We start from the raw sequence: 24,885 nt of genomic DNA, 5'->3' as shown, positions 1-24,885 counted from the left end.
GTAAGGAGGGTTTTAATTGCAGTATTTGGCTCTGAATATGTCTATACCTACATAAAAATTCAGGAAATCAGTATTGTTAAGAAAACCTGACGTCCAGGCAGAATCATTTACAATGCGGGGGAGCTGTCCTCATGATCTGGTTCTGAAACATTGAACTACTGAGTTTGAAGCACTTCCATGATAGGAATTAACACTTTTTTTCCTGGCTCTGAGTAGAGTTGCAGCTCAACCATCCATGATCAAAATGTAAAGCTAAAGGAGTACATGTCTTATAGCTAGAGAATGGAATTTTATGGAGAATTATGGAATACTATTCTTTGAACATTTTAATGTGATAAAAATGAAAAGTGCCCATTTGTATCAGGTTCTCCTTTCCTTCATAGGCACACAAAAACTGAGCTTCCCAGTCCCCCTGCAGTTATGTGAGGCCACGTGACAAAATCTGGCCAGTGAGGATGTGAGTAGAAGTGATATGTATGACTGCTGTGCCAAAGCATTTAAGATGTATAACCATCTAGCTTTCTCTTTCTTTTGCAGCGACAATGATATAGACCATGTCTGATATAGCAGAGGCAAGATGGAATCAGCCTTTATCCTTGAGTTCCCATTTGGGAAGCATCTTCCCTAGAGAACTGCTGAACCAATAGTTAACTTTGAATAAATGAGAAATCAAATGTCATGTGTGAAGTCTCTGATATTTTGAAGCTTATCCTATCCTATCCTATCCTATCCTATCCCATCCCATCTTAACTGATACACTTTGTTACTCATTTGGTGTCTTAAAACCAAGACTATCACAATAAAGCCTTTACGCTGTTACCAAAGTCATCAAGTAAATATATAGGGAAGAAGGAAAATTTTTTCACTTGGGGAAAATAGAAACATATCTCACAATGTCCCCCAAGATGATGACTTAGATGTTGGTTTATTTGGGAAAGCTATGAAAGAAATGTTTCCAGAAACTTACATTTCTACTTGGCATAGAATTATATTTCTAAATTTCCTTTTAAAATGGTGAAGGAGGGGCCGAAAGTACAAAAGTCCCTTCGGCAGCAGGGGATCGAGCCTCACATTAGGCCTCTCTCTAGGAGCTCTTCCTTTCAGCTGTGTTCTTTCTGGCTGTTGTCTATCTCTGTCAAATACATAAATAAAAATCTTAAAAAAAAAAAAAGAAATTCAACATAGATTCCTTCACCATTTTATTTTTTTTTAAGATTTTATTTATTTATTCGACAGAGATAGAGACAGCCAGCCAGAGAGGGAACACAAGCAGGGGGAGTGGGAGAGGAAGAAGCAGGCTCATAGCGGAGGAGCCTGATGTGGGGCTCGATCCCATAACGCCGGGATCACGCCCTGAGCTGAAGGCAGACGCTTAACCGCTGTGCCACCCAGGCGCCCCTCTATGTTGAATTTCTGATGATCACAGTTCTACAACGTAGGAAGAAGCCAAGTTAAGGTCAACATCACTGCCATGAAATGATGGATGTAACCATCAAGCAGAGGTCAAAGAGGATGAGAACTGAACAGAGACCATGGGACTTGGTGAAGAGGTAGTCACAGGTTACCTTTTTAAGACAGCAGTTTCATTGGACAAACCATATTGCAGAGGGTTGAGGAAAGAATTAGGTGTAAAAAAAGGAAAGAAGGAAATCTAAACCAGAAACTTGAGTATGGGTGGTAAAGGAAGGAAACAGGGCTATAGTTAAAAAGAGAAAAGCAAAACTTGAGTTTGACTGAAAGTTGGGGTGCAAGAACAGATGACAGGAAGAAATAAAAGTTAAAAAATGTGGACAGAAAATCTTTTGTATGTTTGAAGAGGGTAGGATTCAGAGCACAGGTGGGAGATACTTTTGTGAAGAGAGGGAACATATGAGGGTTTGGAGAGGCTTTCCTTCTGTATTCCTTATTTCTTATCTGAGCCCATGGCATCATCATACACTAATTTCGACTGATTGAGAACTCCAGGAATCATCTTGAACTCCTTTATCTCCTTTACACTCTGCTACATACTGTTATCACAAAAGCTATTTAACCTTCTAAGTATCCCTTAAACCTTTACCTTTGTGAAGCTTTAAATTCTGTTGGAAGTTTCATAATCACAGTTTTACCCCTTACCAGCTGGGTGACCTCAGGTAAATTACACACCTCTCAATTTCTCATCTGTAAAATGGAAATAAAAATAACTACTTTGTAGCACTGCTGTGAAGATTAAATTAAATAAGTACCTGACACAGTGATAGCAAAAACTTCTTACTTGGCTCTCCCTAGTCCTAAAAAAATAGATTACCCATTTTTTTTATTTGTTCACTATATTGCCACCAGAATGATCTGTTTGACATTCAAGTCTGTTATGGTCTTGCTTAAATCATGTCAAAACGAATCTATTGTTTATGGACTAAAATCCAACCCTCCCCCTTTTTAAAGTATGATCTCATCCCTGTCCAACTCTACAGTTTTCACCAATCTCCCATCTCAATTTATGTTCCAATGACATTAAATTCCTTATAGTTTCCCTTAAGACATCATAATGCCTCAAGTTTTCTTTGACTTTGCAATGTTGTCCCTTCTGCCTGGAATGTCCTTTTCCTCTCTTGTTCCCTCAGTAAATTCCTATTCATCTTTGAAACTAAGTTCATGTGTGGCCTTCTTCAGGTCCTTCTTCATCACTCCCTTCTCTGTACTACCTCTCTATAATCTAATCACTTCTGTTGTCACACTTATCTCATTGTATTGCATTTATGTATTTACATGCTGGCTTTCAATATTACATAAACTTCTTGAAGGAAAGGGTGTGTTTTATTTAATTCTATAACTCTCTTGCCTAGGACAGTACCCCATACTGGGTAGGTACTTATCAAATGATTGGCAAGTAAATGATTGAAGGAATGAATGAATGTGCCTACCTGGAATGATAATAAAGTTGTACAACAGACAGAAGTGGGTAAGATCATCCCCATATAGTCTACATCTTCATGGAGCAGACATCATCTGTTCTAAGTGATGTCTGTGTTTCTGGAATTATTGAAAGGAATGGCATTGGAACCTAAAGTTAGTGGAAAATACAATACACTAAACTCATACCTGAGATTCTTTACTTCATGCCTTGTTGTTTTTGAACATACACACGTGCACACACACACCCTTCTCCTGTCACTTTGTCTCCAGAATCATAACACCATAGGCTCTTCCAACCTTGAGAATTGTATGCAGCTTGACTGACTGAACTCAAATGCTTAATTTTCAATTTTTCCTTCTACCTGAGGTCTTCATTCTTGGATATACAGAAAGCTATATTGATGAGTAACAGAATCTATACTTAGTTTTCCACCATGCCACTCTCATGTGGCATGGTCATGCAGGTTTAGAGGCAAAGAGGAGAGGGAAGGCAGATGACTCCTATCATCAGGGAAGCTGATCACTGTGGCTCTGACCAGGAGCCTAGAACCCCTGGATGTGTTTCCTCTTTATAGCTATGTATGACTATGAGGCCCTGGTGTATGTTTTCTAAATATAAAATGGGGAGAATTCTGTAATTCTAGATAGCAACTAAGCATAAGGATTCAAAATAAGAAGAGACAGTTTCCAGATCTAAGAGGAAGAAAGAGATTTTAAGCAGAAATTAGAGCCCAAAAGTCCCACCAGAGGAAGCTCCTGTTACAGAAAAATCCTTCGTCTTCTGCATTCTCTGCAGAAGTGTGTGGCAGGCTCTGACTTTCAAAAAACTGGAAGAAATATCTAATTAGGGCTGCCAAACAAAACTCCATAAAAATTAGGTACAGATGAAAATAAACCCAGGAAATGGCTATCATTAGAAAGCAGAGTTTACCTTTTACTCTCTGAAGAAGTATGTGGTTAAAATAATTTAATTAATGTGTGACCATTTTTATGAAATCCGGAAGGCTGCCAAGGCATGTCCTCCATTTATAGATCAATGTTCTGTAGTGGAGCTCTACATGTAAAGACATGAGGTTCTCTAGATGGTCCCTCTGATAAGATCTCCAGTGGCTATTCCAGGGTCACTTTGAAGCTTCCTCAGGGGGAAACGTCCATCCAAAGTAGATCTAATCATGCTGATTGTCCAGTTTTGTCTCTACCTGGGACAGAGGCAGTAGTGGAGAGTGGCTAAGAGCATAGACCCTTGAGGTTTAATCCTATCTTCACCCTCATAAACTGTGTTATATCTTGGGGAGGTTGCTTAACCTGTCTGTGTGTCAGTTTCCTAATCTCTAAGATGGCCCCCAAACTTGCCAAAGACTGGGAGAAAATATTTGCAAATCATATATCTGACAAAGGGTTTTCAGAATATACAAATAGTTCTCAAAACTCAACAATAAGGAAACAAACAATCTGGTTTTTTAAGGGTAAAAGATTTGAACAGACACTTCACCAAAGGAGAATAGAGATGGCAAGAAAGCAAATGAAAAGATGTTTACTATTTTTAATCATTAGGAAAATGTGAATTAAAACCACAATGAGATATCCTTACATATCCACGTGATTGGCTCAAAAAAAAAAACAAAAACAAAAACAAAAACAAGCAAAAAAAAAAAAAAAGGAAATAAAGAGAAACAGATGATGCCAAGTGTGAATGAGGATGGGAAAGGGACTGGAACTCTCATACATTGCTGGTAAAAATGTAACATGCAGCCAACCTGGAAGACAATTTAATAGCTTCTTATAATATGACTCAGAAATTCCATTCCTAGGTATTTACCTAAGAGAAATGACAACTTATGCTCAGATAAAAATCTGTATGACAGTATTTATAGGATATTATTTATAATCACCCAACAACAGAAACAACCCAAATATCATTCAATGGTGAATAGGTACACTGAGGTACAATTATATCATAGATTACTGCTCAGCAAATAAAAAGGAGCAACAACATGGATGAATTTAAAAGCATTGTGTCGAGTAAAAGAAGCCAGATACAAAGACTATATATTATATGATTCCATTTATGTGAAACTCTAGAAAAGGCAGAAATTATTGTGACGGAACAAAGGTCAGTGATTTCCAGGGGAGGAAGAAGTGGGGGAAGATCGACTGCTAAGGGGAATGAAAGAACTTTTGGGGGTGATGGAAATTATGTCAGGACCATAGGGGTGATTGCATTATTGTATACATTTTTTTTCAACTTCAAGAACTATTATTTTGAACTAACTTTAGACTTAACAAAAAAAGTTGCCCAAATAAGTACAAAGAGTTCCCACATCCCCTTCACTCATTGTTCCCTAATGTTTAAGAGCATAGGTAATCATATTACAATTATGGAAACCAGGAAGTTAACGTTGGTATGATACAATTTGCTAAGTTCTAGATTTTATTCTAATGTCACCAGTTCTTCTACTTAATTTATTATTCATTCCAGGATTTTATATTCCATTTGGTTATTATATCTCCTTTGTCACCTCTAATTTGTAACAATCTTTCCTTGTCTTCCTGACTTTGACACTTTTCATGAATACTAGTCAGTTATTTTGTAGAATGTCTTTCATTTTGGGTTTGTCTGAGATTTTCACATAATTAGAGTGAGGGTGTGCATTTTTGGCAAGAATATCACAGAAGTGATACTGTTTCCTTCTCAGTGCATCTTATCAAGTGGTTCATGATAGTGATATTCTTGTTACTGATGATGTTAACCTTGATCACTTAGCTAAGGTGATTTCTCCACTGTAAAGTTACTATTTTCCCCTTTGTAGTTAATAAATAAGCTGGAGGAAATACTTTGAGACTGAAAATATCCCAATTTTCCTCAAACTTTTGCCCACTGATTTTTGTATCCAATGGTGGCTCTTCTCTGCAACAATTATTATTGTAGTGTAATTTTAAAAATTTTCCTCTTTCTTTCTACATTTACTTTTTTTAATTTTTATTTTAATTTTTTAAAAAGATTTTATTTATTTATTTGACAGAGAGAGACAGCCAGTGAGAGAGGGAACACAAGCAGGGCGAGTGGGAGAGGAAGAAGCAGTCTCCCAGCAGAGCAGGGAGTCTGATGCAGGGCTCGATCCCAGGACCCTGGGATCACGCCCTGAGCCGAAGGCAGACACTTAACGACTGAGTCACCCAGGCGCCCCTATTTTTATTTTTTTAGATCACTTTGCTTTGAAATAATTATAAATTCATGGGAAATTGAAAGGATAATACAGAGAGGATCCTATGTACCCTTCAGCCAGGTTCCCCCAATGGTTACATCTTATAAAACTATAATATCAAAACCAAGAAATTGACATTGTTATAAAGTATGTATATAGTTCTATTTCATTGTATCACAGGTGTAGATTCATGTAACCACCAATGCAATCAAGATTCAGAACTCCTCCAATACTACCACATAACTATACACTTGACATTGGTGATCATATGTTAATTATACCTCAGTCAAGCTGGCAACACACAAAACACAAAAAACCTTCAAATCCTGTCAAGGTAACAGGAAGCACTATGTAACTATTAGTTTTCATTGTTGCTGTTTTCTCAAGGAGCCTCTCTCTTCTGTACTAGGGGTGCTTGTAGACGAAGGTGCTCAAAGCAAGGGCCAGTCCAAGCAATAAGCCAAGGGCACAAGGACCTTTTTATTTGCATGACTCCCTGACTGTTGCTATACTGCGTGAATTAGACAAACCATTAGTCACCAACACCTGGACCGAGTGCTACCCTAGCACTGCTGGAGATTCCCAAAATTGTCTCCTGCACATCACTGTGGGCTCGCATTTGTTCCTGTCTTCTCTCTCATCTCATGGTGACTATCCTTCTGGTACTTGAATATGCCCAGCACATCTTATTTCAGGGTCTTGCCACTTGCTGTTCCCTCTGTCTAGAATGTTTTCTTCATAGATATTCAGTAGCCAGTTCACATGTCATGATTCAGCAAGAGCTTCCTGAGCCTTGTAGACCAAACTGGCCCCTTCTGCCAGTTTCAGCTTCTCTCACATGACTCCATCTTACTTCTCTTATAGAACCTACCACTAGAAGAAATTATCTTGGCTATTTATTTGCTGACTTGTTTCTTGTCCATTCTGATGCCCACTAGCATGAAGCTATATGCTGCCTGGGCATCATGTTTTGTCTAATGCTGGATCTTCACTATTGCCAGTGAGGCGACCATAGCCCCCAGGAGAATTTCCTGGCCACCTTACTTCCCATTGTTCCTCCTCCCTTCTTCTCTTTCCTTTAACTCTCTTTATGTGCTCTCTCCATTCTGACACATATCTATTGAGATAAAAATGAAGTACGCAGCCGCACTGGAAAAATCATAGATGAATCCAGAGACTTCAGCTTACTGTGTCCCAGGCTTTTTTGCAACGACTCTTCCCTTCCCGACCCTTTTCCTTGGCTCTCTGCCTGTCCTTAATGGGTGCCTGCAGGAGGAATGCCCAGAAAGGAGGACTCCCACTAAATTTTCTCTAAGCCATTTATTCTCGAACTGCATTTAAGCTAATAGGAAAGGCTTCATGGGAAATCTGGAGGCTTCTTGCCATCCTCATGCTTGCCCTTTGCCTCATTTCAATCTAGTTAGCCTTGTTATTATTTTTTCTGTGGAATGGCATATATCCGTGCCATTAATTCTACATATTTCTAGGGGAAAAAGGGATTGAGAGGAAGGAAAGACTGATTATTTATCAAGTAAAAGACATTTCTTCTCTCTCTGGACAGCCAGGTGGATTTTCTGAACTCATTTCTGCCCTGAAATGGGGCAGCCGCTTCTGAAATGAGTCCTCGGTGTTGGGGTGGGCTCTGTTTTTATGGCCAGTGGGTAATAGCATTTCCTGATTTATGAATTGGCATCTGGGGTAGGTGCTGAGCCCCTAGATGGATTCATCATGGGGAGAACAGCCATATAAATAATCCTGTCACATAAAATTATTGTTCTCATTTTGATTTTTAAAAAATGTCCTTTTGTGTAGTGGGATTTAGGAGATTTTAGTGGGAAAGCAGGAGAGGGATGAGTTACTTGGCTCCCTTTTTATCTATAAAATAAAAATGTACAAGTATTCTCCAGAAACGGTGACTTGCTTAGAAGACAATTACCAAAACAGTATAATCATCTGGGGGGACTCTTGGCATTTGGTTTAAAGTCAAAGCCAAAGTCTCCATCTGAGGAAAGATGTAGGGAGATTGATCTCATGCGTCTGACCCAGGTTACACTTGGGATTAAAAAAAAAAATGGTAAAGAGAAGATCACTTCATGTTTCTCTCATCTTCCCCAAATCAGTGTGGTGATTCATTTAAATGCACCAAATACTTATTGAGTATCTACATGGTACAAATTGCCATGTGGGCCTCCTGGGGTTGCCAAGACAAACATAAGCAGGAGCTCGCAATCCAGAGGATGTGGGTGTGGATGACTCAAAGTGAAATGCAGGTTTGAAGCATGCACGTGATTTCCCTGGTGACATGAGTCATAGGGCATCCTGGACAGAGAGTAGGACAGAAGCAGAGACCCAAGACACATTGTGACTGAGCCGAAAACTGGCAACTGTTGGCTGTTTAAACTTTATGTTTCAGATCTTTCTCCCCTCGTGAACTTGTAACCTCCCAAAGGACAAGGATCCCGCCTGACTTCTTTTGTACCCATCCCTTTGTTCCCTGACCTTGAGGTCTAACTCATAATAAGTCAGGAGAAATCACCTTGTTTTCTACAAAAGTCTGGATAGGTTCTAGGCTAGACTTTGCCACGGCCATATGGCCTGTCACTGCCACACAGCTTCGTTGTTGTGGTCAAGTCAGCCACAGATCATATGTAAATGAATGGGTGTGACTGGGTTCCAGTTAAACTTTATTTACAAAAACAGGGGGTCCACCAGATTTGTACTGTAGTTTGTCAATCCCTTTAGTAGGTCAACAATATCTGCTTGTTGAATTAAATTGAAAGGAGACCATTTAATAACAAGGGCATCTCACTTTTAAAAAAAATCAACTATGACTGACAAAGGAAATAACTGCAGAACATGTTAAAAGAGTTCTTTTCTTTTCTTTTTTTTTTTAAAAAGATTTTATTTTAAAGTAATCTCTACACCCAACATGGGGCTCAAACTTATAATCCTGAGATCAAGACTTGCATGCTCTACCAACTGAGCCAGCCAGGCACCCCAAAAGAGTGATTTTCTATGCAGAAAGATTTCTGTGGTACTCACAACATACAATCTATTATAGAAGCATATTTTAAAGAAGGGGTCCCTTCCATAAATGGAATTTCTAAATCTTTGCCAGTATGCAAGATGTTGAACAGACACCATCCCTTTCCACAGTACCAGGCTCCAGAGGACAAAAAAACTCCCCAAAACAAAAAACCACCACCACCAAAAACACAAAACAAAAGAGAGAGAGCGAAACAGGAGTCTCTTTCCTCATTTCACTAGCCCAGACAGGAGCTGTACCAGGAATCTGGGTGTGATAACCAAGGGCCTAGGAGGCAGGAGCCTTCTTGTGGTGTGTCCTTGGGGAGGGGGCCAGCTGAGGCTGTTGAGCTGTCTCTAACTACTGTCTAACCATCGGGGCTTCTATTCATTCCTCTGATTTATTTCTTTGTTTTCATGGCAGAATAAACTCCAAATTCCAGGGGTCAACTAAGCCCCTGCCACCAGCCCACACGAGGCCAAAAAAAAGCTTAGTGTCATCAGTCAATGCCAACTAGTTAATAATGACCAGCCTCTTCGCTAATGGCCCGAGGAAGGGGTCCTTGGGCAGCAAAGGCTGTAGCAGAGAGACTTGCAGGCAGCTGCATGGGGAGAATGCTTTGCAAGAAGCATTTTTGCTGGCCACTTTCAAGGGTGTATCCACCCATGCTCAGCTCTTTAGGAAGGTAGTAATTAGTTTTATTCCCTTCGGTGCACATGGCAAATGCAGCAGTGTCTGGCATTTAGAGACCCATTGGAGTCTGCCCCTTGCATCTTGACTTGACTCAGGTTTACATCTATAACTAAGAAATATCAGGATTGTAAGGTGGTTTAGGGGTTGTGTTCAAGTTCCCACAGACAGAAGAGAAACTTTGATTGTCAGGGCTTTAGACAAGGAGAGGCCACTGCAAAGAAAGGTTAATCATGACTTAGCTGGCCCCATACCACCCAGTGTCTCTTGCAAACTGCAGGCGGTGAACACAATCACTAAGTAGTAAGCTCTTTGAGGGCCTAGATGTCTTGTGCATCTTTGTATGTTCCCAGCGTGGGGACTCTTCACAGAGCTGCAGGAACAGGCCTACCTAGTGCATTCTGGTCATCTAGACAGTGCTTCCCCACTGGTGTGTGGTGGTATGCTCCGATGCCATGGATAGGCCATAGGTGTGCTACCACGTTGATCTTTTCAGACCTTGGAGCGTCCAGGCAATGCCTGGAGAGGACAGGACTCCTGGTCCCCTCTGGTTATGGGGGGACTTCTATCACCCCAGTGAGCTATAGAAATACATTCATTTCCGAGTGACTCTTAATGAAATAATAGGTTAGAATGCATTGATGGTCCACAAATGGGAAAACTAAGACTCAGAAGTCAAGATCTTATGAGTCAAGAACTTGATTCTAGTTAGCCTTACTCTGTGTCCAATGCCTTATCCACTACCCCACAGCTGCCACACTGAACTGTCGATAACTGTGGAAGCCAAATTGTTGAAATTGAGAAATCACTTGAATAAAAACCAGCAGAGGGCCAGATGATGTCATTAGCACGGCTTGAAATGTGAATTGGATGCCCAAAGCTTAGGTAAACTTATTGCCGGTACATGGAAGATGCTAATCCTAGACCAATGGCTTTCCCTTTGACCATGACTCATGGCAAGAGATGCTTTACATTGCAACCCAGGGCACACACATATGCACATATATAGTTTCACAAATAGTACTTATCCTTACTGTGCTTGATGGACACTGTTCTGTTCGATTTTATTCTATTCCATTTAAAAAAAAATTCTGGTCATGACCCTTTAAATTGATTTCATGACCCACTAAATTGATTTCTCGACCCACTAATGTGTCATGACCGGCAGTTTGAAAAACACAGGCCTGACCCCATTCCAGCTCTCCCTCCCTCCTCAGAGACCAGGAAAATGGAAGGTGAATGTGGAGAAGAGTAAGACAAGAGACAGATCAAAAACAGGGAGGAAGGTGCGAGGAATAAAAAAAAAGGGGGGGGGAGGAGAAAGGAGAGAATGGGACAAAGGAAGAATGAATGGGAAATGAGAGACATAATGAGCAAAGGTTAACTCCAGACGACAGATTTACGCCTATTAAAACAGTTCTCAAGATCCACAGTCATTTTGGCCTCACTTATTACAAAAATATTCCCTGCCAGCTTGTATGGCCATGGCCATAATCATGCTATCTGCTTGTCTAGAGACTGTCTTATCTGTCAGCACCATCTCAAATTCTTTACAGTTCCTCCCAGAGAGAATGTTCTGTCTGCTGCTCAGGGATCTGGGATTTCGAAAAATCTAGGAGACGTTAGGTAAATTACCCAAGGATAAAGAAACTGACCATACTGACTCCACCCACACTGATGCGCCAATGTACAATGGGCCCTATGGACTTCTGAGCTGGGTCTTAACAACAGACTCTTGGATCAGAGGAGATAGTTGTAAAGGTGATAGGAAAGGGAAGATTAGAGATTGAATGAGATTAACTCATGAAGCTTCTGCAAATTTACATACTCTGATAGACAGCGGGTATCTAAAGAGTATTGATGATTGCATACTTTGTAGTAAAAACTTTTTGAGCATGCACCTATAATACACATATTTGTTTATAAAGACTATCTATGCTCTACTTATTAATATCACTGCATTATCAACTACACAGAAAGTTAGGAAATAAAGATACGAGATAAAGATAAAATAGCATCTTAATGCTTATTTTATCTTATTAATGAATGATACAAAACATTTTACTATCTCCAAGAAAATTATTATTAAAAATGGTGGGACTGATATGTGAGATTTGGCTTCATTATTTGTGAAAGTCTTTGTTGAGCACTTAGTGATACGATGTTCTGAGGTTGAGGGTTCAATTTATTTTGAAACTTTGCTTTCATGGCTGTCATAATGGAAAAAGACACCTCACATCGACATAGAAATGCAAAAAGCGTTGTTGGCTATGCTGACTAAACCAAGAAACTTCTCTTCGGTTTCATGCACCAATTATGTAAAGATTGTTGTTGAAATTCAGTTGGTAGATTTCCATCTTCTCTGATGTCAATCAGCTATTCTTTCAACTAATCGGAAGGTGCTGAATTTTTATACATTTTTAAAAAACGGGTCAAAACTCTCTGAAACTCTTCCTTCGGAAGATTTTTTGGCAAGTAGAAGATTCTGTTTCCAAGTTTTAAAAGTTTTTAGATAGAAGTTTTTAAAGTGTCACACTCACTCATTATCAACAACAAAATCACATAAAGATGAAAATATTTCCAAACATTTTTTGTTTCTTTCACAATGGTCTCCCCATGCTGTAAATTCTTCCTGCAAGTGATTACTTTCTAACTCTTTGTTAACGTATTACCTTTATATTTGAGCGGGCAGATGAAGTGTTCAATTTTTTAAAGTTATCAGCAAAGTGACATACTTCTGACAGCTGCTTGTCAGACCTGAAAAGATCAGCAAATGTGGAACATTTCGGTTCTTTTAGAAGAAAAATGTTTAATTATGTTTCCATAACTAGCAAACCCCTGGGTTGTACAAAAAAGTCTTCATGGTTACTTCCATCTCAAATTGTAAAGATTCTGTTTCGAGGATTGTTTTTACAATATCGATATCTGCTGCACATACACTGCAAACGTGTTGTAATATATTGAAACTGAATCAGCCAGTAAAAACACCGTATCACCACTGGGAGATATGGAGCTCCCATGCTTCTCCTTGCCTTTCTGACACATGGATGCCTGACATACAGACCTAGGCACGGAAACAGTATCCAGTATTGACTGTATACTAAATATGAGCAAAGCCTAATCTTGTTTTAAAAAGAAAAAAAAAAGGATTTCTAATGGTTTCTTCCTTTGTCCCATCAGATCATTCTTTGTACTTCTTAGCATCAAAGTGCACTTTAATACCACTACACTGGACCAGCAAAAAGGGTGCTCAATGTTTTAGGGTTTGTGGTTTAGGTCTTTGGTGTTGTGGAGCAAAACAATAATAAATAAGTGTATTGCCTCCTCTAAATCATGTGAACTGAGGGATATTGGGTTATCAACATTTATTTAATTGTTGAAGATAGAGTAATAAATATTTGAAAATAAACAATGGCCCCTCAGTTAAGGACCATCTGAGCAGATGTAAACTGACAGGATACATTAACTCTGTTAATCCCAAACATATACCTTTGAATGGCAACAGTAGGAAGAGGCAGAATTTCAATAATTTTAATAAAATTGGTGGCTTTCTGAGAAGGACAATGAATTGTCGATTAAGGTTGGGGCTAAGTTCAGAGCTGAAGAGGGCTCCAGGCACCTAGGATAGAGGAGGGAATTCGAGTGAGTGCCAGCAAGCCAGAAGTCAGTGAGCTGCAAGGGAAGATTAGTAGCCTGAGGTCCAGGTGTAACCTTGAGACTTGGATCCAAAGAACCCTTCTTTTCCTGACCTCCGGAGAGTTGAGACAGAGGATTCAGCCTGTGCTTGGAGATGGAACAGTGCAAAAGAAGAGAGACAAACTGAAGGTTTTGGCGGGGGGGATGGGCTGGCCCGGTGAAGGATATTAAGGAGGGCACGTATTGCATGGAGCACTGGGTGTTACACGCAATGAATCACGGAACACTACATCAAAAACTAATGATGTACTGTATGGTGACTAACGTACCATAATAAAAAAAAAAAAAGAAGAAGAAGAATAAGAGGGACCAGGGTCAGGCTAGAGCCAGGGAGACCACCAGTGAGCAGGGAGAGGAAACCAGAAGAGCTGGGAAAAATCAAAGTGAAGTCTTTTTTTTTCCCAGTGAAGGAGCCATACTCCGCCCACCGCTCTGGGTGCTCCTGGTAAAGTGAATTCTGTGATCACATGATCTTGGAAGACACCACCTCCCCAATTTGCCACTCCACCCCCAGCTTGGGGACTTCTAATACTCATCAGCACACCAAATGTTGTAAGATATCTGCTTAATTCAGATTTCTTCAAATGTATTTGACCAAAGAAAACTTAAAAAAAAATATCCTGCCAAACTTTGGTTCTGAGACTAAAATCTGGGGAATCCTGGACTAATTGATGCTTAAAGCCATAACAAGGCAAAGGGACAGGTGGGAGGCCTCGTTCACGCATCACACTTCATGTGTGTATTACTTGTGCCCTGAGATGCCCTCACCTCAATGAAAGTTGCATTTCTCTCCAAGCCTTGTGGACAAAAGTGGCCTCAGAGCAGTAGGACTTTCCCTCGAGGGGCTCCTCCTTTCACCCTGCAGGTAAGCTCCGGTGTGAGCCGTGACTCCTGCCGGAGGCGATGTCTCCAGGAAGCGATCTGGGCACAAAGACCACAGCTCCATCCGAAAGGCCCCTGACAGCTGTGGAGTCAGGCTGTGGTGCAGCAGAGGATGGGAGGTGTGGCCAGTGCAGGCTGCCTGCTCTGCTCTCTGCCGCCCTGGCCACCCAACACCAGGGGCCTGACATGCTTCGGAGGAGATGGAAGTGAGTTTATGAATGATGGGAGGAAAAATATGATGGGTGAAATTTTAAAAAATAAAACACCGACACCATTCTACTAGACCAGCATACTAAAAACAATAAAGAGGAAAGCTAAGATTTACTGAGCCCTCGTTACGTGCCAAGCACTGCACTAAGAATTTCATATGTGCTTTCTAATTTACTCATTGTAACCACCCAGGCAGTGGGCACTAGCAAGTGTTCCTGTTGAGAAACTGAAGGTACCCAGAGATTACATAACTTGCCCAAGGTCCTATAGGTAGTAAGTGGCAGAACTAGGACCAAAAACAACGGCTGGCAGTTCCAGCTCCTGCTCTGAACCACCTTCAAGTCATCCATCAGGGAACCAGATAACCTTCAGCACCCACGCAGAATCCTTTCTGAGGACATACCTATTCCTACGCTTGCTTCTCCAGTCCTTTGCTGTTGTGCATAACTTTAAATAAATATCCAGATAGTCTCCCCCTCAACCATTATGCATTTCCTTGAAACGATGGCATTGTCTTTGAGTCGGTTTCAAATTCATGTCTCCATTGTCTATGCAAAATATCTGAAATGCACTTAAGGGGCTCAGATCAGATATAATTCTGCCATTTGTAATTTTTCCTTTTATGCCTATATTGCATTTGGTAAAGTCATGTGGCATCACTAATGCCAACTAGTCATCTTGAACAATGGCACAAATTAACATGCATCTATTTACTTTGGAAAAAGTCTCATCAATATTCAAACTGAGTACACAGTTCACTTAAGTATCTGATATTCCCAGCCTCTCTTTCTGCAGAACTCAAGCACCAGTCAATCAGTCTCACCGAATGGAACCACTTCCATTCAGGTGCCGTCCCTAGAGGACAGGAGTGTGGGATAGGATGGTGGGAGTCAGCTTCCGTCCATACCCGCCCTAGGTAAGAGGAGAAGGGAGCTGAGTGGCACCCGCAGAATTGAGAACCATCTTGGGAAACACCCCAAGATCTCTGGCCTCTAGACCAGAGTCCTCATGATACCCACCCAAATGCACGAGGAGACTATGCTCTTCAGGCTGACATCCTGTCCTCCACCCACCCCAGCACTAACTACACAAGAAAGCTGGATGTCCAGGGTAATCCTCACAGTAGGACCACTTTTGTTTCAATGCCCTGCCGGCTGGAGTCTGCTCCCAGCTCACCTCCCACAGAGGCTCCCAGAACAGCGCCTTCCTTCTGCTCTTTTCTATACTGTGCAGTGCCTACAGCTGCACCAGGAGGACATGCAGTGGGCACTTGGAAAACACACATGGTGGGAGGAAGGACCTGGAAGGGGGCAGAGATGCAGCAGTCCCTGGCCCTGTTTGCCCAAGCTGCTGGAGTCTCCTCACATGCTCCTAAGTAGAATATTACAGGCAGTTGTCTTTAAAATGGCACTTCGAGTGCCCCGATGGTCTCGGGACGCAGGCACCGAGTGGAGAGGAGATGTGAGTGTCAGGGCCATTGCCGGAGACAGATGCTTTAATGGAGCTCAGGATAGGAGCTGCCAAGGCTTTTCCCTAATCACCTGCCCCTTGGATCTCCTAGTCCTTTCTCCTGCGCACACCACCCCCCGCCCCCCATCCCCTAGCTGCCCTACCTTTATACACTAGCTCTTCTGGTGTTCGGGGCAGAGGGCAGGGAAACCAACCATTCCCTGTCTGCCCTAGGAGTCCTGACGGATGAGGAGCCAGAAGCAAGTTCAGGCGCCCGGTCTGTGATAACCTCAAGTCCAATGGGGCTTGACTCAAACACACTAAAATTCCTCCCCCCCCCCACAGAAGTAGAGTACAGACGACCCCCCCCCCCCAGCCCCACAGAGGCTGCACAGCTCTGTTGACTAGGGTGGGGGACAATGGGCTCCTGGCTCTTCAGTCTCCTGGAGGACAGCACCAGCAGGCATAAAGGAAACGCTCGGCCTTAGTATTGTCCGAGGGGCTCTGAAATGGACAGGGGGCATGTGTGCCAGGCTGTCCTGGGGAGCTGGTGTCCAGAGCTGAACTGGCCTTCAGCTGCCAAAGTGGTAATAATAATGATAATAATGATGGAGAGAGCCCCCACAATTCGCTGAAAGTCTACTGCATGCTAGGCCCTTTACATATCTCACCTTTCATCCTAAAAGCCCTGAGAGGTGGTTGTTATCATTTGCATTTTACACATGAAGAAACTGAAGTGCAACCTGCACGAATGATTTGGTCCATGGCAGAGCTGGTGAGTGCGCAAAGGGCCTGGATGAAAACCCAAATTCATGGCCTATTCGCGACCACCCTGTGGTCTCCCTCCTGCACACAGTTCTGCCTTCCAGTCACCCCGTGTGAGAAATGTCAGGCCACTGTCATTTTTCCTCTTGGGGAAGTGACTGGACTCAGTCATATTCAGGTGTTCGAGACTTTATGCCTACATGAGTGACCACTTGCGAATATGTCTGTCCCCTGCCTGCTCTCCCTATGGGATGGGTTGACTGTGTCTGGGGCCCCATGTACCCCAAGAGGCTCTAGAATAGATGTTGCAAGGCAGCTCTTGTCCCAAACTGCACCAGGCTGGAACTAAGACAGAATAAGCCAGGGCACCTCCTCCGTGGGGCCGTGGGGCGGTCCTGAGCCCCTACTGTCACCCCCACTGCCCCATTCAGCCCTCCACCCTCAGCGAGTCCTTCTGCCATCCTAGGCTTATTTTGGAGCCTAAGGAGTCGGGTGTATGACTTTTCTGCGGACAAGAGCAGAAGATAAGGAGTGTCTCTTGCCCCCACGGAGAGCTCCATGTCCCTCATGGGAAGAGGGACTGCAGAAGACATTAGGGGAGGAGCTGAGTTGGACGCTAACTTGGCTCCCTGGCCAATGTGCTGTGTGACACTGGACAAGCCATTCACTTTTCTGGGCTTTCGTTTGCTCTTCAGTCCTACAGGGAAAAGGCTGCAGGAGAGAGGTGGACCCAACAAGCCTTGCGGGCTTTCCCAGCTCTGGGGTTTTGTGATGCTAGGGAGAAGCCAGCCTCCCAACTTCTGGGGAGTGTAGGAAGCTGGGGCAGGAAGTCATTTCCCCTGTCTGGGTCCCTCTGGTTCTGCAACAGTAAAATGGAGATGTTCTGCCTTTTATGGAGAAGGAAGTGAGAAGCGGGAGCATCTCAGTAAGGGCACGCTGGAAACTTCGGGATTAGTGCCAGACAAATGGGAAGGCTTCCGTCTGAGTGACATTGGGTGAAACACTACAACAGGCTTCCTCTTCTTTTGAGTGTCTGAGGTGGCTCCATTTCCTGTCACTCACTCTCAGGTCCCTGCTTCAAGTTCCCTCTCCCAGGAGCTATCGGAACAGCCCGGTCTGGGTGCCGGGAGCAAACGTCCAAATGGGCTTGTCACAGTGTCAGCCATCCAGACGCAAATGGCAGCATACAGCCCTGTCCCCTGCAGGGGCAGGAAGAATGATGCCAGACAGCCGTAGTCACCGCAAATGCACCTCAAGAGAGATCTGCCCTTGACCTGGTGCCCAGAGAGTCAGAATCGTTCTTACAGGAGCCCAGCGGAGGCAGAAACCATCTCACGGCTGCACCTTATGTGGGATAGGGGTTTGCCACACTTCACATTGGCTGCCCTCAGAACGCCCCTGGGAGGCAGGCCGGGCACGGGAGGGACACTGAGTCACGAAGAAGCAGTAATGGCGCCCCATCACACAGGCGGTCCCAGCAGAGGCACCATGCAGTTCGGGGTTCCAGCCCCAAGTGGTGTGAGCCTGTCTGGGACCACAGTACCACCTTCCCTTCAAACTGAACTTCCCCGTGCAAGTCTCAACATGGTAAAAATCCCAGTGACAAAGGGACCCTCTCACCAGTTTCATCCCAACAGGCACACTTGACCAGCTCTGCTTTACAACCCCGAACACAGAGCTTGAAAAGAAACACGAAGAACAGCGAAGGGGATAGGTCAACAGGCCTCCGTTCACCCCCTTTTACACCTATGCCTCCATGGGAAGACCTTTCTGATCACTGTTTAGAATGACAATGTGTTTGCTTTGACTAGGTCTCCAGGTCCCACTTACTCTGCCCCATTTCCTTTTGTCCCGAACTTACTACGTGATCTATCCAGGATGCTGGTAGCTTCTTTGCTGTGTCCTCTTGCAAAAACCACAAGCCCCTACAGTCAAGGTTGTTATCTGTATCTTGACCGTTGTGTCCCCAGTGCCTAGGCTAGCACCTGGCACCTGGTAGATGCTTAGTGAATATTTGTTGAGTGAATGAATGAATCAGGCCCGGGTAGTATGTTACAAAGCAAGATGACCCTCGTGACTTGACCACTGGATTATGCTGGAAGGAGCCAAGTAGAGATGCCCCAACCGGCCCTGCCTTCCTTCCGAGTAACTCCGACCAGCAGGTGGACCCACCTCCTCAGCCCCCACAGGCATCTTGTCCCGGGTCACGGCTAGGACCTGAGTGTCACCAGCTCATGTGAGTGTCCCCAGGCACCTGGAAGCACACCCGCTGTCAACAGGAGTCAGTAAAAACAAAGAACGCCATGGAAGATGGCTTTGGCCCAGACGCAATGGAAGCGTATCTCCAAAGCAGAAACATGTGTGTGACGCCTCTGGCTTTCAGGCAGGGGAGGGCTGCCGTGTGAAAGGGCTGAATCTGCCACTTGCTCTGGGCCCTATAAAAGACACTTGCCTTGTGTGGGGGACAGCTGCTTTTCCCCAGTTCGGGGGCTGCTCCAGGGCACCCGAGGACAGCCCAGTTCTGCCACCTCATCTCCTCGTTCATCTGCCTCGCTGGCATTTTTTCTCACTTCTCTCCCGTTGCTTTGGCAGGTTTTTATCCCGACAGTTTCAGTGTGTATAGACATTCCCTTGGGAGCACTGGAGTCGTAGTAAATACACACCATATACATCCACACAGATATGTACGAAGCAAGAAGGAGGCTGATGGGAGACATACAGGCGGGGGCAGACACAGGAGGAGGTGTGCATGTGCGCACACACACACACACATGAACACACACACATACACGCACACACACATCCCATGGAGATACCCAGTGGTACACTCACTTCGACACACCAAGGAGAAGCATATATGGAAAGTGAGAGTCTCGCTGGGTGAGACATAAAGAGGAACTCACATATTCCTGATAGTAGAAATAATACCCTGGTTTGGAGTTATTCAGTTTGCAAATAATTGTAATAGGTTGGAGGTTCCCTCACTTCTGGATGCTGAGCCAAGCCCTTTCTACAGGCATTATCTCATCTGATCTTCATCAGTGCCCCAGGAGATCAGTTCCACTTCCCACATTCCCATTTCACAGATCACAAACTGGGGTGTGGTGATCTCCCGGCACATCACCTACCACCTTCCACTCCCCGTTCCAAGGCAGCCCTTCTGGGTCCCCGGAAACACCAAGTACGTGTTTGCATCTCATGGCGTCTGAGCAAGCCGTGCCTCCTGTCTGGATGATGATTTGTTCCCAGTTGCCTCCTGCCACTTCACTTCATCCTCCTGTCTGCTCAGAAGTTTCCTTCTTGGGAGACTTCCTCTGACAACCTTCCTGAAAAGAGCATTCCCCACCGTGTTTCCCAGCCACCACTTTATTCCCACTGAGTCTGTTAAATTTCTCACTGTATTCGCCATCACCTGACATACAGCATTCAGTCATTTACTCATTTGTGGTCTGTGTCTCTACTTAAAATATAAGCACTATCAGGGCAGGGATTTTGTCTACCTGATTCCCCACTGAATCTCTAGTATCTAGAAAGTGGCTGACTCAGAGTAGGTGCTCAACATTTGTTAGTATTGAATGAATAAATGAGGTCCTGAGAGGGTTAATAACTTGTCTATGGTCACGGAGCCAGGATATATATAGTATTTGTATGCGTACACACGTACACACACACACACACACACACACACACACACACCCCGCTCCATTCTCTGCCTCTACTAGTTACACCATCCCTACCTTTTCTGACCCTCTAATCACATGACTGGCTCCCCTGACAACCAACAACCCCCCCATTCTTTAGGGGATTTCCAAAAGTCACCTAGTTAACATAAATTCAGTGGTGGTTGAAAGGGGCTTATTAGGAATAACAAGACACCCATTTCACTTGTACGGCTCCTGAAGATTTTAGGAACCGAGGACAAGAGACCAAATATTCTAACAAAAGATTCTCCTATTGCTCTCATCACTCAGGAAATTCCAAGGGTCTTGGTAGATCAGTGCCAGAAATGGGGATGAAGACCAAATAAGAGTTTCTACTATAAGCCACAATATCACAATTAGGTATATTATGTACGACTAGCACATCAGATCTATAATAGCACTATTTAAGAGAAGGTTAAAGTAGGCTATTTAGGTTTAAGCCGTATGTTTACTTATATAAAAACACATAGCAAAAAATAGTTCAGAACAAGGTAAAAGTTGTGGTGGTGATAAACAGATGACCGAAGTTTGGGAGATGCTTCCTTTGTCTGAAGTGTAGTCTTACAATTATACATGTAAGTTTGAACTTGGGAATTAAGATAAGCAAGAGATAATTCGGATCAGTTCCTCTTTTCCAATTCTGGGTCAGTGATGACAATGGGGATTCAATCATTCATTCATTCATTCATTCATTCATCAAATAATTATCAAAGGCCCATTAGGTGAGATTTAGACCAAAGAAAACATAGGGCTGCCCTCAAGCTGCTGACAGTCTGGTGAGACAGAAAGACAAGGAGAGAAAGACAGCCTGGGGTGAGAAAAGCTACCAAAGAGGTGTCTAAGCAGAGGTCAGCAATCACTCATTGTAGCACAGGGCAGCACAGCTCAGTTTTCAAGGACAGGGCAAAATTAGCCAGATGAGAAACAGGAGTGCCCTCCAGGCAGAGCAGACATCATTGCTGAGCAAATACAGACTGACCTGTAGACTCAGCCCTGGAAAGTGCTCTGACACAGCAGGGCTGACACCAGCCCACCAGCTGACAGAGGCCGGAATATCCCTAGTATATTCCAAGCTGCTCTTGCCCCCAGCTCTACTTGGTATGCCCAGTCAACAAACAGGCTATGGGTTTTTGATCTGCTTTCCGCTGGGACTGAATCCCTGCTCCCAGCCCACCTCAGCCTTGACCTGAACTCCTAAGCTCCACACCTGAGAGGTCACCCAGAATCTTGATGCCACCACCTGCCTGACTTCAAGCACTGCCAGTGTCCAGACACTCCTGTTGCAATGTCATAAGAATAAGAGCCTCCATTTACCAAGCCCTTACTCCGTGCCAGTCTTGGTTCATGCCTGTTATGTGCGCTATGTCGTTTGATCTTGGGACACTATGGGATGTTATTACTACTTCCATGCAACGGTTGAGAACCTTAAGTCTTAAAGACATTAGGAACTTGCCTGAGATCATACTTCGTAAATGGTGGAGCCAAGGTTCACACTCGGATATTCGGACACGGAAGCCAGTGCACTTAACCATTGTGCTGTACTACCACTTTCCACAAAGAATGTGCAAACCCACTGGATACCAGTGTTGGGCCAGCTGTCAGGGGCATTGGGATTTTATTTTGATGGCAGGCTGCCCTCCATCTCAGTGAGGAGCAGCCCCAGAATGGATGAATGCCATGGCCCCATCCATTCCTGCCTTCCTTTCCTTTCCAACAATCCAGAGCTCCCAGCGTACACCATCCTCCAAGCCTGAGTGGGGTACTGACCACTGACTGGGCTTGGGCAAGCAGAATGCAGAGGACAAGGAGCTCAGAATCCCAACTCTGTTATCAGAGGGGGCCCCACCCAGCTTATAGTTTCCATCTTTGGAAGTTCTTAGATAAAGTTCCAGGTTGAGAGATCCTGGCTTTCAAGTAAGGTAAGGAATTCTGAAATACGTAATGCCTTGTGGAGGTATTGGGTCTTCTCCAAGGAGAGCTGCTTCCCCTCAGTGTCTAGGGCCTCAAAGGTAGGCAGATAGTGTGGGCTCCATTGAAAAAGAGCAAGGAATGAAAGCAAAGGAGCAGCTCATACCCTGTCCTGGCTCCTAGGGTCAAATGTTCCTCTGTCGGCCCCACATCAGGCAATCCCCAAGCCAGGGCAGGCTCGATGAAGACACCACAATGGGTCCCAGTGTGGTTGAGTGGGGAGTCCCACACCAAGAGAAGATGTCATCGAGCTCTTGGGGAGGACGGAGCTGCTGTGGGCTGCCAACGCATAATGCACAAGCCCTGTGGGTGGCATAATGTGGTATTCATCTCCTTCGCTGTGTGGAGAGGGGACAGGCAGAACAATCCAGACTCTGTCGGCAAGGTCCTCTGGAGAGTTCAGGCCTCGCTAATGAAGATGAATAAGAGATGGGATCTGCGCCTCATGGCTGTTGCCTTGTCACATACATATTCATGGACTGGAGGGACAGCTCCTGGGAATGACCCATCCCACACAGAGATGAGAGGGGCAAGGTAGGGCAGTGCTAATCCACTCTTGAGCGGGTGTGTCTTGTGGGGGTGGAACGCTCTGGGCTGTGGATTAGGGCACTCCAGGAAATACTCTTAAATATATGGAATTTTCAAGGTGATACATATACCTGCTACAGACACACGAGTCCTGGTATAAGCAAAGGACCTTGAAGAACTTACTTAGTACTCAGCTGAGTTCCAGAAACAAGCCCAACTTTGCTACTTCCTATTCAGTATCAGTTAACAGTAATCCCTGCACCCTATTGTTTTCCCTGTCTTGGCCTCATGGAATTTGCTGGAACTTCATGCTCAAGTTACAGGTACATACAAAGGCTCAGAACACATGCTATATCAACTCACTTCACACACACAGACCCTGTTTTTTGCATCTCCATCCATTTGACTATTCTATGATGTTCCCTCAACTAAGATTTTTGGGCAACAAATCTTTGCCCACCATAGACCTCCGGGGTCCAAGAAGATGACCTTGGTAGGAGATTATACTTTGTGTAGGGAAATCTGGACCAAAAACTTGGGCATTTGTACCATGTTTCTTCAAAAGAGAGTAAATGTTGGCCCTGAATCTATACTTACCCATACTTTGAAGTTATTAGATTTGTTCTAGACTCCCAGATGTTTTGATATTTTGAATGTTTTATTCCCTGTTTCAGTGCACTCAGCCTCAGTCCCCAGGCAGTAGAACCAGAAAGATACACACTGAGCCCAATACATCAAAGGGCCTCTCTGCAGCTGGCTTCCTGTAGGTTCTACTGAGCCACAGGCTAGCACTTAGCTGCAAGACTGATGTCTAACAGAGCCCAAGAGCCTTACCTGCCTTTCTGACATGATGTAGAGTTGCTCGTGGTCCTTGGAGAAGGCCATATCCCGGAGGACTGGGCCTGGGTCTACCACCTGCACCGTCTCATACTGGAGGGCGTTGCCCCTGGGCCCATCTACCCGGATCTGTGGAGAAGAGGGAGAGGAGAGATGATATGAGCTCAGATCCTATATTGCCCACGGTCCAGCTTCAGCCCAGACACCCTCCCAACAGCTAAGGGAGAGGCAGTGAGCTCTGCCTGCATGATGCCAAGGCCAGGCCCTGAGGAGCTGGAGTGATAGAACCCCCCACCCCCGCCACGGGCTCCTGCTGGGAAAGGCAAAGAGAAGGGAAGGCAGGAAACCAAACCAGGCTCCACAAAGCACCCAGTGTTATCCTCTCTGGCTCCCTCTGCCTCAGCCTTAAGTTTTTGAGTTGTGGCTTGGACGTCTTTGGAGAAGACGATGGGGTTGGTATTGGGGAGCAGGGGTTGGGGATTGGGTGAATAGTGGGTAACTGAAGCTGTGTCAGATCAGAGTGTCATCATGTAACAGAAAGGCAATATTATTTGCTAGATTTGTGCTCAGAAAATAAGTGGGTGTAAGGAGGCAGGCTGATTCTTTGAAATGGCTACCCAGTTATCATTGCCACACCTTTGAGGAGAACCAGGCAAGGAGCCAACCCCAGAAGTTTCACACTGAGTGGGCTTATTCTGGCCATTAAACCATTGGCTTATGCTTCAGGCTTAGGAGTAGATATAGGTCTTGAAACCTCCTAGAGGATCTATTCATGTCCCCAGGGAAGGGGATATGAACATTCCAGGAAAATGTGTGTTGGGAATGAGTCATCTCCAAACTTCCGAGAACACTTAGCATAGTAGATCACCCCTGGGCCATCCGCAGGCCTTCCTAGAACTGTTTGGACAATGTGGAGACACCAGGAGAGACTTTTGCCCACACCACCCCCCCCCAGAGTGGAGGACAAATCTAGTAAGATGGGGGCTTCCCAATGTCACGTGGTGCTCATCTGACCTGGGGTGCTGGCCCAGGT

General features: G+C 44.3%; 1 protein-coding gene across 4 annotated transcripts in view; it reads right to left on the bottom strand.

The window, feature by feature from the left end:
• The window catches only part of PLXNA4 (plexin A4), a 354,685-nt gene that overhangs the window by 127,755 nt on the left and 202,045 nt on the right, over positions 1–24,885 (bottom strand). For 3 of the 4 annotated variants that reach the window (XM_008712053.2, XM_008712054.2, XM_008712052.2), the window contains exon 3: positions 23,850–23,981. In XM_008712053.2, the coding sequence (XP_008710275.1) occupies positions 23,850–23,981 (132 nt within the window). The remainder of the gene's footprint in view (positions 1–23,849; positions 23,982–24,885) is intronic. The other variant, XM_008712055.2, reaches the window with a different exon arrangement.

Source organism: Ursus maritimus, unplaced genomic scaffold, assembly GCF_017311325.1.
Source record: "Ursus maritimus isolate PB19 unplaced genomic scaffold, ASM1731132v1 scaffold_3, whole genome shotgun sequence".
NCBI lineage: Eukaryota > Metazoa > Chordata > Mammalia > Carnivora > Ursidae > Ursus > Ursus maritimus.
The sequence above is the reverse complement of the archived record's forward strand: the minus strand, read 5'-3'. Positions and strand labels throughout refer to the sequence as shown.